Raw genomic sequence first — 17,051 nt, 5'->3', positions numbered from 1 at the left:
TTTATTTTAGCAACAGACCTACGAATACATTTTTAAAGAGATTGCGTATATGTTACTGATAATACCTCATTCGCCTATGTCTTAATTTTGCTTTAGTTACTTAGTCCACAATATACATCTCTTAAAAAAATAACCGTACCCTGCTAAAATAATGTTTAAGTTACAAATATTAAATGCAATATACCTTTACCGCCTTTGTTTTGACCTCTCGCGCGTAGTAAACCAATCGTATATTTAGAATATCTTAAAAAAAATTTATAGTTTAAGGGTAAAACTCATTTTGCATAACACTTATTGCACGCTGGTGGTCAAGGTGACTGTCCGAATTCGGAAATATAGATGGATAAAATAAAATAAAAGACTGGCATGACGTCATTTTTATTCATAGGAACATTAGAATACAAAGGTGCGATTTTAATAGGGTTTGCAAGATTTCATAATGTTAAGGGCACCTAATGCAAACAAGTTGCCTTGATAATAAAAGTTGCATTGTGCAATGTACAATTAAATACCATTATGAGCCATACAAAATTGATTAAATACAATTAAATACCATTATATACCGTCCAAAATTGATTACATACGATTAAATACCATTATATACTGTCCAAAATTGATTACATACGATTAAATACGATTATATGCCATACAAAATTGGTTAAATAGGAGAGATTTCTAGTTGCACTATGATTTTTGTACCACTGTGAGCAAAAATTACTGCAAAAATCAAACAAATAAAAAAAATTCGAAGTAATAAAAAAACACAAGTTTTTGGTTAACATAATAACTTATTTAATCTATACGCTATTACATAAAAGCATTTCATGAGAGCACCAGGCTTAGATTTAAACAAAAAACAACAACGAAACAAAACAAAAGAAAAATATAATTGACCCACTGTCTACTTTCACCATATGAAATGGCACTTGTTCAAATAATGTGTCTACTCCATCCGCGTTACTTTAAAATATAGGCGCTTTTTAATTAGTAACAGTTAACTATGACCAGAGAATATTTGTTCTTATTCAGTTAGGCCTATTTCAGCCCTATATGTACTTATATTGTGTCACTCAGTAAGAAAACAACTTCAAAAAATTCTCCTTGTTTCGTTCCTATTAATAGATCCTTCTTCTCTGAAATTTGTTCATTTATGCCTGAAAATTTTGGGAGAGAATATTCAAAACCTGGATTGTTCTTATTTTTCTCCAAAATTCTGATTCTTTTATTTTTTTGTAAGGATATAAAGTAAGGATTTCTGACTTAGCTTGAGGAAGTTTTTATTTTGTTTTTGTTTAAATCTAAGCCTGGTGCTCTCATATAATGGTTTTATATAATAGCGTATAGATTAAATAAGTTTGCTTTTTTCTCATGTTTAAGATGATTTGCTTTCAATCGTAATGATTGTAGCCTGCAGTGTTCCCATAGGAAGATTCCATCACTTCCTCCGAATTCATGTACAATTGATTGTCATCTTCATCTTTTAGGGAGACCTCATTGTACTAAAAATGAGAATTAATATAATTTGTTATATACATGAACTGTTTTATGTCCAATACACGATCAGATACTTGGCAATTTCAAGTTACATAAGACAGAAAAAAACATGTGCAAGGGCTTTAAAATTGGTTTGTACCTCTGGTTCCGTAAACATTTCCATCTCCATGTAACGTTTCCGTCCAATATCTGCACCAACGTACTCCTCTGTACGAGCTTCCTGAAAAAAATATATATGCTGGATGACGTATCATATCAGGTAGCTATGGATTGTTAATTACACGCCTTATGGATTAAATAATGAGTTACTATGCAATTCCTAGTTATATTAGACAAAATATACAAAATATATTAACTTCTTAATCCTTTGAACTAATAAAAGGTCTAGAAAATGCAACTACATCACTGAACACGATTATTTTCAGTACAGTGGCACCAAGTGTTCGTTTTCAACTTTTCATTAGTCTTCTCCTGACCATCTCGAACAATGAATGCAAGCGATCTTTCTTCATTTTAACAAGTGTTTTATAATAACTTGGGAAAAATTTTAGGTCAAACTTTTCAAAGCAGATAACTTTTCAAGGAAGATTGAAATATTGTCCCACAACTGTTCGTTCTAGAGAGGATCCACTGTATTTCTTTATTGTCTTTGCCAAGGTAATAAAGATAATGCTAATTATAGAAAAATTAAAAAAAAATCTAGTTATATTCACAGCGTAAAAACAAATTACCTTTTCTTTGTCACAATCAGCGCTGTACTCGTTGTTTCTGGCACCTGTTTCTACTGTTTTGTTCTATGTGAGAAAAAAGGGAATTTATTAAGCAGAATGAAATAAATCGTATTTAACCAGTGCTTGAGTATGTGAATACAAACCTTGGGTGGTGCAGGATTTCTACATATTTTAATAATCACAACAACAATAAGAAGCAACAAGATCAAACCCAAAGCTGAAGCTGATCCAATTATTATCCATTTATTGCTCTTTTCATTGGTTTCTTTGATGCTATTGCTCGTTTCATTGGTTTCTTTGATGTATATTATCTTTACTTTTTCTTTTTTTCCACAATATTGTCCGCTGAAGTTGGCGGCACACACACAGGCATATCTTCCATTTACAAACACACGTGTACCATTATTTTTGCACATATTTTCCCCATCAGGTTTAACGGTGTTTGAGCCATTGGTCGAATTAGATTTATCACTTCCGGTTGATGTAGTATTCTCATTATTTATGCATTTTTTGTTTTTATCGAAAATAAAGTTGTATGAGCCATTGATCGAATTGGAACTGACACATCTACTAAGTATGACACTTCCTGTTGGACATTTTTTTACAAATTCAGTAAATTTACAATCGCAACTTAGGTGATTAAATCGAATGTCAATTTTCTGAACACTCTGAAGATAATCTGCAATGTCAGGATCCAGTGATTGGATGGAATTATTAGCCAATAACAACTCCTTAATTGTAACTGTGTTTTCAAAAGCTTTTTTCTCGATATTCGTAACCCTATTGTCAGATAAATCAATGATTCTCAGGGATTTGCCGAAAGAATTTTTTGGAATATAGGTAATATTATTTCCACGGATCGACACTTCACGCAAGTTGTGCAGATACTTTAATCTTAAAGAATCAACATTATCGATTTTGTTGTTTGCCAAATTGAGATTCTTTAGGGTGCTATTTAAATTTATAAATTCTTTCAATTCGTTATTGGATACATCCAACGAATCAAACCTAACAATTTCATTAAACACGTCAGAATGTATCTTTATGATTCGATTGTGTTTTAGATCGAGCTTTAATAATACTTTTATTTCTATAAACTTTTTTATCTCAGTTAGTCTGTTGCCACTGAGATTTAAATCATTCAAATAGGCATTTTTATTTACTAAATTTTCTGGTAGTATCTCAACAATGTTGTTTGCTAAATTAAGATATCTTAATCCAGACAATCCGTCTAATACACCAGATTCCAGTACACGCAATGAGTTATTACTTAAATCCAAATATTCCAAATTTTTTAAACTTTTAATAGACGGCGGTAACTTTAAGAGTTGATTCTGATTTAGGTGTAACTTCGTCACGTATTTGGCGCTGTCAAATAATCCGATTGGAAGGCCATTAAGCATGTTTTGACTTAAATCCAACGTTTTCAACTTTGTCAAGCCAGTAAATGACATTTTAATCAAGGTATTAATCTGGTTTTTACTGAGCTTCAAACTCATCAGGTTTTTTAACTGACCAAATGTTTCTTCGTATATTTCTGTGAGCATGTTTTTATCCATTTTTATTGACTCTAAATCCTGATTATATTTAAAGTGATCAGCCGACAAATTGTAAATATGGTTATTGCTGAGATACAGGTGTTTTAATAGTTTCAAATCACTAAATGAGTTGTTGTCAATATCCCTTATTTCATTGTTACTGACATCTAACATTTCCAGACGATGTAAGCCATTAAACATTTCGGAAGGAATTTTGGAAATTCTATTATTTCCAATATTCAACTTTCGGAGATTCCTAAACTTCTGCAAAAAGCCGCTTGTGAATACCTTAATCATATTGCTGCTAAAGTTTATTTCTGTCACATTTGGAAGTTGTGGGAAAACTGTGCTCCCTATTTCGGAAATTTTGTTGTCATGCAAGTACAATGTCTTCAGCATCTCTGCACCATAAAATGCTTGGTAAGGCAATGTTTGTATCTTGTTACTGCTTAAATCGAGATAGGTAACTTTTGGTATTTGAAGAAATACATTTGATGGTATCCCAGCAATCGCATTCATATGGAAATCCAGATATAGTAAGGATGGAAATGTCAGTAAATTTGGAAAATATTTGATTTTATTATTTTGCAACTCTATAGTTTGTAAGTGTGGTAATTGCACAACTAGAGAATTTTCGACTTTTTCTAACTTATTACTGCCTAATCGCATTTCTAACATTTCAGTGCACTTACTGAAAATTTTGAAATCAATTCCAGTTATTTGGTTGTAGGAAAGGTCTACACCTCTTAAGAGCTGCAGAGTTTGGAAAATTTCTAAAGGCAGGCTGGATATTAAATTTTGTTGAAGATAAATGTATTTTAGTTTTTGTGAATCTTCAAATATATTTTTGGGGATATTCGCGATAACATTATTTTGAATATAGAGTAATGTCACGCTTACAGCGCCTTTAAAGGCGGTGCTAGAAATTTTCCCAATTTTGTTGTTTCCTAAATGAATACTGAGAACTTTAGGTAAGTTGAAAGTATTTGGTTCAATACTGTGAAGGTTATTGTTCTGTAGATAAATGTTTTTTACACTCTTGGCCGGTGCAATGCCATTTTCTTCAATCTTTGAAATGCTATTGTTTTCCAAGTGTAAAGTTTCAAGTAATGTGCATCCCTCAAATGTTCCATTTTCTACTTTTTCAATATTGTTCCACGAGAGTTTAAGTGTCTTCATGCTGCACATTCCGGAAAATGTACCAGGGTGAATGAATTTAATGAAATTTTTTTCCATGGTCAATTCTCCACGTACTCTAGCGCCTTTAAAAGCATTCTTATGTATAACGGAGATTGCGTTATTATTTAAAGTTAATGTATATAAATAAGATAAACCGTAAAAAGTGTAACTTTCAAGATTTTTGAGTTTGTTATTATCCAAGTACAAATAATTTAACCTGGTGTTTCTAAATGTCATCGGTTCGATACCTTCAATCCGGTTTTGACGCATATTTAATGTTTGTAAACTAAACGCCCCTTCAAACGCTTGTCTTTCCAACCTCCTGATTTTATTATTGGAAAGGTCCAAATTGCTGATTCGAGTTTTTCTAAATATCTTATTTGACATCACTTCTATCATATTGTTGAAAAGAGAAAGGTGTGAGAGACGTGTCGCATCTTCAAAATGAATGTTTGACATATTTCGAATTTTGTTGTTCGATAAATAAAGAGCTTGCAAAGAATCAGATTTGCCGAACACGAGGTTGATGCTATAAAGAAAATTGTTAACTAAATCTATCGAGTATAAAGAAGGAAGATTTGAAAACGCTTCTCGTGGTATTCTTCTAAGTTTGTTTCCGGAAAGATATAGGTATCTCAATTTCTTTAAATCATGAAATGCATGAGGATGAATAAGATTTAGTTGCGAATTTCTTATATACAAATATGCCAGGTTAAAAAGTCCTGATAAAGCATGACGTGGTAAATACACAAATTTTCCATCAATAATATTAAGCGAATTTAACTTTTTAAATCGTTGGAAATAATACTCCGGTATGAATTCTACATTTGCATAATTTATATGCACGGCCTGAACGTGAATACTAGTTATGTTGGGTAGTATTTCTGCAGATGAGCTGCTACAACTGATATAATTATCTCCTACACAATAACAAGTTGGAGGTGCAACACATTTTTCACCATATCCATATCCAACGTGCAATAATAAAATGAATAACAGCATCATTGGTTGCAATCAATTCTTGACGATGCAAACCAGAAAATCGACAATTGTTTAAAAATAACTTAAACTTGGAAACTATAATTACTAAACACTTTGTGTATCAAATTTTCAGCAAAATAACGTTAAACAGATACTTCCTCTGTAGTGCGCGGTCAACGTTTCTATTAAGGTTTTTATGCTGTTTACAGTCTATTCATGGTATTAATATTATTTTTAATCAGTGTATTTAAAGGGTAAAAAATTTAATCCCTTGTAATTAACGTTTTACAAAAACGTTAATCAGTTCCATGACACTTAGTTACAAAAGTACAAACTCCGTTATTTAATTCTTAAATATACTGATTACTTTAGGATATAAATCTGAGCGGGAGTAGGAGTGGAGGCTGATTGTGGTAGGATTTTCCAAGTGAAATTATTGTCATAAAAGGCTGATGTCAGCACTTTTACTGTCATGTTATCAGAAGTTTTGAAATTTTTCTTAAATACCATTCTGTTTTAATTGTTTTCAAGAAACAATTTTCACGTTCCATCTGCATTTTCCGTTAGTCAAATAAGGTTATTTGACATACCGTCGGGTTTTTACCTACCCCAAATGATAAAGTGCTAAAAATTTGATCGATTTTAAATAAAATCAAGAAGTGTCTTTTGTAAATTGAAGTGACCCCCGTTAAAAGTTTTAGCATTTTTAATAAATTTTATTGCCTTAATAGGAGATTAAGTTAGGTTTGATGTTAATATTAAGTTTAGATTCTTTTGTCTATTTATAACAAAGTCATTCCAGATTGCAGTAGGTTTTATTGAAATAATGTGAATTGTGGGAGTTTTTTTATGATCCTGATTCTTAATGATGAAACCACTTTTCTTAACTGCGTGAATTTGTTTTTTATTGTTGTTTTAGTTTTCGCTCTTGCTTTCGCTGTTTTTGCTTTTATTGTTGTCGTTGTTGTTTTTGTTGTTTTTGTTGTTTTTGTTGTTTTTGTTGTTTTTGTTGTTTTTGTTGTTTTTGTTGTTTTTGTTGCTTTTGTTGCTTTTGTTGTTTTTGTTGCTTTTGTTGCTTTTGTTGTTTTTGTTGTTTTTATTGCTTTTGTTGTTTTTGTTGTTTTTGTTGTTTTTGTTGCTTTTGTTGTTTTTGTTGTTTTTGTTGTTTTTGTTGTTTTTGTTGTTTTTGTTGTTTTTGTTGTTTTTGTTGCTTTTGTTGTTTTTGTTGCTTTTGTTGCTTTTGTTGTTTTTGTTGTTTTTGTTGTTTTTGTTGTTTTTGTTGCTTTTGTTGTTTTTGTTGTTTTGTTGTTTTTGTTGTTTTTGTTGTTTTTGTTGTTTTTGTTGTTTTTGTTGTTTTTGTTGCTTTTGTTGTTTTTGTTGTTTTTGTTGTTTTTGTTGCTTTTGTTGTTTTTGTTGTTTTGTTGTTTTTGTTGTTTTTGTTGTTTTTGTTGTTTTTGTTGTTTTTGTTGTTTTTGTTGCTTTTGTTGTTTTTGTTGTTTTTGTTGTTTTTGTTGTTTTTGTTGTTTTTGTTGTTTTTGTTGTTTTTGTTGTTTTTGTTGCTTTTGTTGTTTTTGTTGTTTTTGTTGTTTTTGTTGTTTTTGTTGTTTTTGTTGCTTTTGTTGTTTTTGTTGTTTTGTTGTTTTTGTTGTTTTTGTTGTTTTTGTTGTTTTTGTTGCTTTTGTTGCTTTTGTTGTTTTTGTTGTTTTGTTGTTTTTGTTGTTTTTGTTGTTTTTGTTGTTTTTGTTGTTTTTGTTGTTTTTGTTGTTTTTGTTGTTTTTGTTGTTTTTGTTGTTTTTGTTGCTTTTGTTGTTTTTGTTGTTTTTGTTGTTTTTGTTGTTTTTGTTGTTTTTGTTGCTTTTGTTGTTTTTGTTGTTTTTGTTGTTTTGTTGTTTTTGTTGTTTTGTTGTTTTTGTTTTTGTTGTTTTTTGTTGTTTTCGTTGTTTTTGTTGTTTTTGTTGTTTTTGTTGTTTTTGTTGTTTTTGTTGTTTTTGTTGTTTTTGTTGTTTTTGTTGTTATAATTTCAAAATACTGCCAAAACAAGTTTGCTATTGAAGATTTACCGATAAACATTGAGTTATTCAGAAGATAAAGTTTTATAAGAATCATCCAGAAAAAGAACTATTTGTTTGAAATAAATAAAACTTTTTAAAAAAGAGAAAGATGTAGTTAAAAAATAATTTTTAGCCCCTATCTATAAATTCAATTTTACCCTAACCATATGCTCCTATATTTTAACTACCAAAATGCGCGCGCATGTAGAAAAATCTTGTAAACTTTTGTAAACTTTGGTAAAAATTTACAACCATCTATTGTTTTATTAGCAAAGGGTTGGTTAATCATAGAAGTACCTTAAATTGAGTAGAAAGTCCTAGCGATTTTTATCAATAAAGACGTCGATTTAAACAAAACAACATGTCTGACAGATAGATCATAGCTGTCAGCTTTCAGCTTTCCGCTTTCTATATTCATTAACAATTGACCTACTTTGCTTTCTATCTGCTGATACCAATTTAATTAGACTGTGAGAAAAAATCCGCTTCTTTATTCTTTTTATTCAATATAATCGTTGTCGTAGTTTGGAAACTGGTTTAAGCCAAAGTAATGAAAGATATGTAGCTGTCAGTTTTATATCAGTAATCCTGTGATCATGAAGAAACAAAGGGAAAGATTATAAAACTCAGAAAGCTATCATTTGAATTACATTAAACTCCCTACAAGTAGTGGATGCTTAAAGATGAGTAGCATAGAAAATATTATAAGGCTGGGTCATAAATAGCCTTCAAATGTTGTTAACCAACCAAGTATTTGTAAACATTAAAAGCTCGAAAACTTCTGCATATAAAATCAGATAAAAAAACAGTGGATTTAAAATTTACTTTTACAATCAATGTAATTAAAAAGCAACATGATGCAGGCGCTGCATAAACTATCTCGCTATTAAAAATGCACATCTATGGAACATCGATAATGTGACCCAATTCTACAATTTCTGCTAACAAAAAATACAGCCTTTTATTCATAGTTGAAAGTCGCGCGATTGAAACGTTTATGGTTTTAAACGGATAGTTGACAAAAAATTAACATTTTGATGTCACTATCATGTTCAGCATACTTTATTTGTTAACTGTGCCAAATTTGGTAGAAAATAAAGTAGTTTTAATTTTGGACCAATTTTGGCCTAAAATGACATTTAGGTGACAAAAAATCAAAATTTTGATGTTACCATCATGTTCAACATACTTTATTTGTTAACTGTGCCAAATTTGGTAGAAAATAAAGTAGTTTTAATTTTTTGACTAATTTTGGCCTAAAATGACATTTATTGACAGAAAAATCAAAATTTTGATCTTACCATCATGTTCAGCATACGTTTTTGTTAACAGTGCCAAACTTGGTCGAAAACGTCATTTAGATGACTTCCAAGTATTTAGAGAGTTTAGGTACGAAGTTTAAATCTGTAACGTTGCAGTAACAAAGTTTCGGCACTGTTCCTGTTCATTCTCTGAGAAAAAATCTGTGTAATATTTTAAAATGTAAATATAAAATCTATATTATAATACCCGTATACGTCTGTCTGTCACGCAAAATGGTAGCTTAGCTGCACAGGTAGCAAGACGCACGCAATGCAGTATAAAAAGGACGGGCGAACCCGTGGATTTTTCAACGGGCTAACGACTAGTATATATAAAATATAGGATTAAAATATTCAAACAAGGAAATAGTATTACCCGTTCTACAAAAATTAATTTGGGCAAATCATTGAGAATCTTCGATTTATCTGACAATCGGGTTACGAATATCAGGAAAAAAGCTTTTGAAAAACAGCTACCATTAAAGAGTTATTGTTAGCTAATAATTCTATCCAATCATTGGATCCTGGATTTGCAGATTATCTTCCGAGTGTTCAGAAAATTAAATTCTGTTAAAGTGTGATTGTAGATTTGCTAAATTTGTAAAAAAATGTCCAACAGGAAGTGTCATACTTAGTAGCTGTGTCAGTTCCAATTCGACCAGTGCTTATACAACTTTATTATTGACGAAAAAATGTAAAAAAGTTAAACAAATGTGCTAAATCAAAAAAACCGATGGCTCAAACAACTCCGATCCGATGAAGAAAATATGTCCAAAAATTATGGTACACTGCGAACTTCAACGGGAAAATTTGGTTTAGCCTCAACTTTGGGTTTTGTCTTGTTGCTTTTTATTGTTTTTGTGATTATCAAAATATGTAGAAATGCTGCACCTCCAATGTGATACTGCGGTATGGATTTCCTTTTTTCTTATAGAACAAGTCTGCAGCAACAGACTGCAAAAACAAAGCTAATAGCACTGATTTTGTCAAAGAAATGGTTATATTTATTATAATGGTGAATATAATTAACAATATTTTTAATATATCTCTTTTTAAATATTAAAATGATCTTTATTATTGTCGGAAGGGCATTAGCAAAACGCAGTGGATCCTCCCTAAAGCGGAAACTTTAGGAACAGTAATTCGGTCTTTCTTAACCCTATTCGGTCCGGGGTTTTTCGAACATACTATGACCGGGGGGGGGGGGGGGGGGATTCCGCCCCCCCTCAATAACTTTTCATAGGGTTGTTCAAATTGAATCAAACTTGGCACACATATAGTACGTCATAAAAGGAACAAAATGGCACCAAAAAAAATTTGCTTGCGTCAGAACATTTTCTGTGACGTCATCAAAAGCTTAAAAATTGTTAAAAATGCCACTATCTGCTTAAAATATAATTACTTTTGTTCTAGAGCGAATTTTTACATTCTGTTTGAAGTTTCTGAAAGCTAAATAAAAGTTATTTAACATATCTTCCGGTTTTTACATGGATCGGATAAAAAATTGCCAAAAATTGCCCGAAAATCCGTTTTTTTCCGATTTTCGGGTAAAATCCGACAAAATCGGGAAATTGGATTAGTCACGTGTTCAAATTATTCAAAATGATTCTTCTTAATGAAACAAAAATGTGTTGCAAGTTTCAAGTTCTAAGGATAATCCTAACAGGAGTTATTATATTTTCTCCATTATAAGGATTTCATAGAGATTTTTAGGGGTAGTTTCGAGTAATGGCCAATATCAAAGCCTCTGAAAGGTATGGGACCTAAAAAATTTGCATGCAGGTGTCTAATAGATAGATGTTGAAACTCAGTAAGTATCATAGCCATATAACAAAGCAATCAGGAGTTATTAAAAAAAAACCGTCAGGGGGGGGCGGAATCCGCCCCCCCCCCCCGGACCGAATAGGGTTAAAGGACTATCCATTGAAAAGTTTTGACCTAAAACTTTTCCGCAGTTATTATGATAGAGTGGTGGAGGAGAAAAATATTTAAAAAAACGTCTTGTAATAATTTCTCAAGGTGGTCAAGAGAAAACAATGACAAGCTTCGTGTGCTTAAAACATGTTAGGTAAGAAAGTAAATAAATTTAAAATGTCTGTACATGTCTGCTACTTGTGGAGAGCTTGAGCTGCAAGAGTTTTTTTTTAAGAGTTTGGCCGAGATAAGTCAAAGTATCCATCTTGTTATTGTGCCTCCTTGAAAGAATTCCACTGTGAGAATCCAGCTATATTAAAAACAAACGTAATTGCTTTGTTTAGACCTTTCCTTAATGAATTAATAGATTTAAAATTAAAACATTCAATTAATTAGCCTTGTGTTTTATGAGTCATATGTCTAGAAGGAAGCCGTAGTACATTTAAAACAGTCATTGAATTGATTTTTAAAGCATAAAAATTAACCAATGTGACGCGTGTATAAAAGTGATTCATCATATACATTCTTTGCACGAGTCTACTTGTAAAGATGTTTAAGGAAGGAAATTACAGTGAGCCTAAAAATGTACGAGGAAACAGAAGTGTGTAAAACTTTCTACACCACATATTGGAGCTATAAAGTAACTGATTATATTTTGGGAATAAAATGGTTTATGTATGTTATTTATTCAATAATTTTAATATTTATTACAATGAAGTTTCCCCAAATGATGAAGATGACAATGATATGTACATCGAGCGAAGTGATGAAATCTTAGTATGTGTACGGGGGTTATAATAAGTACGAAGTATCAAAAAAACACAACACATAAAAAATCTACACTTTTTTCATAATATCAGAACACGAACCTTAAAATTGAACAATAAATAAGAGCAAAACAGAGTCTCAAATCCTTCTGTAAGGTTTACATAAAACACTTGTGTTCACTTTTTGTTCTCACATCACTACGGAGCTTATAATTTATAGAATATATAATAAATTGTTAATGAATTAAAGAAATATAAAGTTTTGTCCAGACAATTATTCTTTTCCAATTATTTCAATTGAGGTAATGTAATACGTTCCTGTTTAGTCTTTAAAACTTTTGCGTTTTGTAAAGGCTAATTTCCGCACGTCAAGTGTCCGCTTCGTCCTGTGACAATAATTTAAATACCTGTTTTACAATTACAATAATTGTTTAGTTGGTAAACATGTTGGAGTTAGACAATAATTCATCCCTTTTGATAAAACACTGCTCTCTTTCTTCGATAGTTGGTTAGATGAAAGGTTCATAACCCACTTCAATGTATAAATGAAAATATTTTCATTAATCAATGGTCTATTGACATTCGAGAACTTTTTAAGATGTCTGATTTAGCACAGTCTTATTTTCTTCTCACAACTACCATCGTGAAATTTTATCATTTAGTCGTATAGTTCACCTGACAGTACATTAGACATTACGGCACGTATATTCCCGTAAATTTCCGTTACTTTATTACGCAGATTATTTCTTACCACATAATTCAGATTAATCCGCTCCTGTAACAAATGAAGACACGGAGAGGTGTTTTCTCTCCATTTTTACCTTGTAGTGTAGACGAAGGTCGACAAAGTAAAGGAAATCTAAGATGATTTGAATATCTTGCGATTTCAAATCTAGTTTTTTTAACAATCTGACTATTTTGGCTGAGCTCAGAATAAAAAAAGTATGCATTAATTATCCCGTTAGTACAGGGGTTTTGTATGACTGATTTTTAGTATAATTATTAATAAAAGCAGGGTCCAGGCAAACGTCTCGTTCTGGCTATATTAGAGCTTTATTTTCACATTAAAAATGAATTAAGGTGGGTTTTCACAAGACTACATTTAACGCTCGAGCTTTTTTTTCTTAGGTTCGAAGTTATAAATATTCGCTTGTTATTCCGAATGTACGTAAAATTAGGTGAAATTTAAAATTTTAATATTTTTCGTGGTTATTTGCAACTTTTCCCAAAATGTCAGCCTCGTTCCATGTTGACATATTTATTCCATATTTTGATAACCTATTTATATGTGTTTTTGTGAATCTATGAAAATCAGCATTTCTCTTGGTAAGCAAATCCAGCGAGATTTTCCCTATTGCCACTTCTTATTTCCATTAGGATATATGTATGATTTCATGCTTAATATAAATATTAAAAATAATGTTGTAGTATCACTTTGGTGCTTTGTTAAACCAGTGGCTTGTTTAGGAATTATTTTCGGTTTAATAGAGAGTTATTAGAAAGATTGTCCATTAAAACGAAGCAGTCACAAAAATAATAGCGAGCAAATAACAAAAAGTCAGTATCGCTGAACATGTTTGTTGCTGTGTTTTGTAGAAAGAAACATTGGACTAAAAGTTGGAAGCATTTGTATCAGCCCTAACAGGAGCAGACAACACGCACTTTCTTCTAACTGAAAGCGCAAAAAATGGTTATGTCAAGAGAGTTAAATATCAATAATGGAACAGTCGAATTCAGCGATTAGATTTCCTGTATTAGTTTACTACCTGCCTTAATATTTTGAATAATTACAACGTCATTAAAAATATCGATTAGTAACCTTCTTTAGCGTCCTAATATATGTCTATCAATGCGAAGAATATCATGTTCCTCTTTAGGATTTCTTTCCTCTGAACATCTGGACGACTACACAGTATTTTTTTAAACACGTATGCAATGGAGGTTGGTATGTATATAACCTCTTTGTGGCTTCTGTCTCCGTTGTGTATTTTCTTATATGTCAATTTTATTCTAGCATTGTTGTTGTCTCACATATATGTGTACGTTTCACACTCAACGTTTTAGATGAGGAACTATAACGGAAGTAGGTACTTTTGACCAGGAATAAGAATATATTTATTTTATTTGATTCCTAATTGACAAAAGTTGCACCAGCATTAGCATAAAAACCAATATGGGATCCAAAAAAGACTACTACATAAAGTGACCTCTACTCAAGAGCTTTATCTTAATTTAATCAGCCAGTGTGTTTTAGCCTGACTGTTATGTACGTGCGTTTTCTATTATTTTAACCACAAAAGGGTTTTGTTGTGAGATTATAATGCTTGTAAGCAAACACTTGTAATCAGTGGCAACAACACAATGTCACATAACATTGTTGTCAATAAGAAAACATGTACACATGAAAACATTTGTCGCAAATTATCACGAAAGCGAAGATGTGCCATATATTAAAGGCTAAAACGTTTGATGTCCTAATGTCATCACGGCTTTAAATGAATAAAATGAATGCATAAAGTTTGCGAATGTTAATGACAGTCGGTTCAACGTCAAATTTCTGTTTTGACGTCCTGATAAAATTATTTTTTTTAGATAATACTGGACATCCCCCTATCTCGCAACAAATCTACAAGCCATAGCTCTAGGTACCGCTTCTTTCTATATTGTTGCTTAAAAGGACAGACGTTTTTTTCGCAGAAGTAAGTTTATCTTCTGACGATGTATTTTTAGAATATCTCTTCTATTCTTTGATAATTGTTAAGCAATAGAAATGTTTTAATGGTCAATTTAAATGACGTTTTCTCGAATTTCTCGTAGAATGACGCTAACAACAGCCACGCGATTCCAGGTAAACACACGTTGCTCTGAAATAAATACAATCACTTTGAGTGAAAATGAGCAAACCACGTTAAAAAGTGTTGAGAATGATGGACTCCCAAAAGAGGATTATCCGAGCAGACAGTAAAAGAACCTTCTGCGTCTTGTTTCCAATGGAACTTGCAGACTATGAATATAAAAGCAATAACTTGACAATTCCCCTTTTCTTAGAATAAGAAATCGTCCACAAAAGTCTGATTTCGAATACATAAAATTTAAAAGAACTAGTGAGGAATTGCGTCAGGAGTATGCCACGTACCTGTTGCAGGTATATAATGAAAGCAGAAAGGAGACCAGCTAGAAAGTTTCACTCTGTTGTCACAACTTTTTGATTAAGCGGCCATAACGATCAACAAGTCTTAAAATTCTTGTTCGTATTTACGACGATATATCGTATTATCCTTCTTGTGACAAGTGGCGCGTGGCCTTGTGGTTATGGAGTTCGCTTCGTAATAACAAGGTCCGTGGTTCGGTCCACAGCGCGGGCATGTTTAGCAAATGCCTTTACCACAGCTACGGTCAACCCATGCCATGTGAGGGAAATTGGGTAGGTATTGCCGGTGTATACTGAATGTGTACTTTCCGAACACAGGACCCACATTGATAACAGTGTTTCCAACACTGAAGTGGCTATATCCTGTATAAATATTCGGAATAATAATAATAATTAGTGCACAAAATAACGTGTTCATGATGTCTATCGTGTTATGTGGGGCAGACTACCCGACATCTTCTAACCCGTATCAAAGAGCATAAATATACTGCCGTGGGACGTCATTTCAAGACATGTAATGTGGAGCTATCAATTAATCATGCAGAAATAATGGCAAAATCGATTAAGTCGGAATATCATTTAATGTCATTGGAGGCACTTTTCATTCGGGAAATAAAGCCTAAAATATACACAAAGGACGAGTTTAAAAGCCGTGAATTAGTAATAAAAGTTTAATTATGACTTATCCCTCATGGGAGTTTTAATCATTTAATACCTTTTTACTTGTGTATAGTGTATGTAGGTAGATGTTGATATGTGATGTGAATACTTTTTATTTAGCAGTTTTACTGTTTATATACTTTTACTTATAGCCTGATGATGAAGTAATGCTTCGAAATATATTGCTAAAATAAACATATTACATTGTTGTCTTGCATACTATGTTGATAAAAATAGCACAATGTTTTTACCAAATAAATAATAATAATTGCCAAATAAAAAGAAGGTTAAAAACATGTTGGATGATATGGCAGTAGGTTTTACCCCTTTGGAGGAAATGCAAGTAGCTTTATTTGGTCTTAAGTACGAGGAAATAGTATCAAAGTCAGCTAAGAACAAGTTTTAAAAGTTTTTTCCACCCAATAAGAAAATGTGGTTTTTCCACGACCACCCTTTTTAAGGGGTCCCTGTTACAAGAAAGAGGTAGGGGCGAGTTTTATCGCTGCTGCAGCGTCAAATTAATTCAACAGCTCTGGTTTTGGAAAGAATTGGAGAAACCCGGCTTCCCAAAGCAATACATCCACTTGTAAAAAAGTTGTTCACAAAACCGATTCTTTCTTTACCTCTCAAGAAAGAAGGATCCACAACGTTTAAAAAATTGGATAAATGACTTACAATCAGAAAGTATTGCAAGTGGTGAAATGGTACATAAACCCATTTGTTTCCCAACCAAAATAGGCGGAAGCTTCTTCACTAGTTCCAATAAATCAGCAGCAAATGTTTCTTGTGGACGGAGGTTTAGAGCATGTTGAGAAAAAGTGCTTTGTAAAGAGGGAATTTATCAGTTCAATTTTTATTGTCAAAACGAAGAATGAGGAGAATCGCCGTCTATTAAACTTTAAAAAATTAATTGAACATAAATTTCACATATATGCATTTAAAAATGTAGGGACTTCACCTATTAACGAACTGGTCCCTCCAGGGGACGTTACCTAAAAGTTGCATACTTCTTCTGTCAATGAAGTCACGCTGTTCCTTTGAGCGGGGAACTTTACGATTCTCTAAGCCTATCTTTCGGTCTCTCAAAAGCCTTGTGGCTTTTTTGCCAAATTTCAATGTCCCTCTTAAGAAGTTTAAAGATAAGGATCATAATTTATTTAGGAGACATGTTACTGATGGTTGAAACATTGAAATAGTGATGGCCAGAGACACATTAAATGTTTGTTGTTGTTGTTGTTGTTTCAAAAACCGAAGAAAAACTGTACTGACGTGAGGCTGGAAACA

The 17,051-nt window shown here is 32.0% G+C and overlaps 2 protein-coding genes across 2 annotated transcripts; both read right to left on the bottom strand.

Annotated features, from left to right (window-relative positions):
• Positions 1-1,217: 1,217 nt before the first annotated feature.
• LOC130622315 (protein slit-like) lies at positions 1,218-6,167 on the bottom strand. Its single transcript, XM_057437767.1, has 4 exons — positions 2,369-6,167; positions 2,226-2,288; positions 1,634-1,714; positions 1,218-1,499 (listed from the first exon to the last, which is right to left on the bottom strand). The coding sequence occupies exons 1-4, from the start codon at positions 5,945-5,947 to the stop codon at positions 1,389-1,391; spliced, it is 3,834 nt and encodes a 1,277-aa protein (XP_057293750.1). The 5' UTR covers positions 5,948-6,167; the 3' UTR covers positions 1,218-1,388.
• A 430-nt stretch (positions 6,168-6,597) lies between these two features.
• Positions 6,598-7,935, bottom strand: LOC130621194 (protein kinase 4-like; the record flags this gene model as incomplete). Its single annotated transcript, XM_057436511.1, has 1 exon — positions 6,598-7,935. A coding segment is annotated over one exon (1,197 nt), but the record flags the coding sequence as incomplete, so codon positions are not given.
• Positions 7,936-17,051: the final 9,116 nt, after the last annotated feature.

This window comes from Hydractinia symbiolongicarpus, chromosome 12, assembly GCF_029227915.1.
Source record: "Hydractinia symbiolongicarpus strain clone_291-10 chromosome 12, HSymV2.1, whole genome shotgun sequence".
Classification (NCBI taxonomy): Eukaryota; Metazoa; Cnidaria; class Hydrozoa; order Anthoathecata; family Hydractiniidae; genus Hydractinia; species Hydractinia symbiolongicarpus.
The sequence above is the reverse complement of the archived record's forward strand: the minus strand, read 5'-3'. Positions and strand labels throughout refer to the sequence as shown.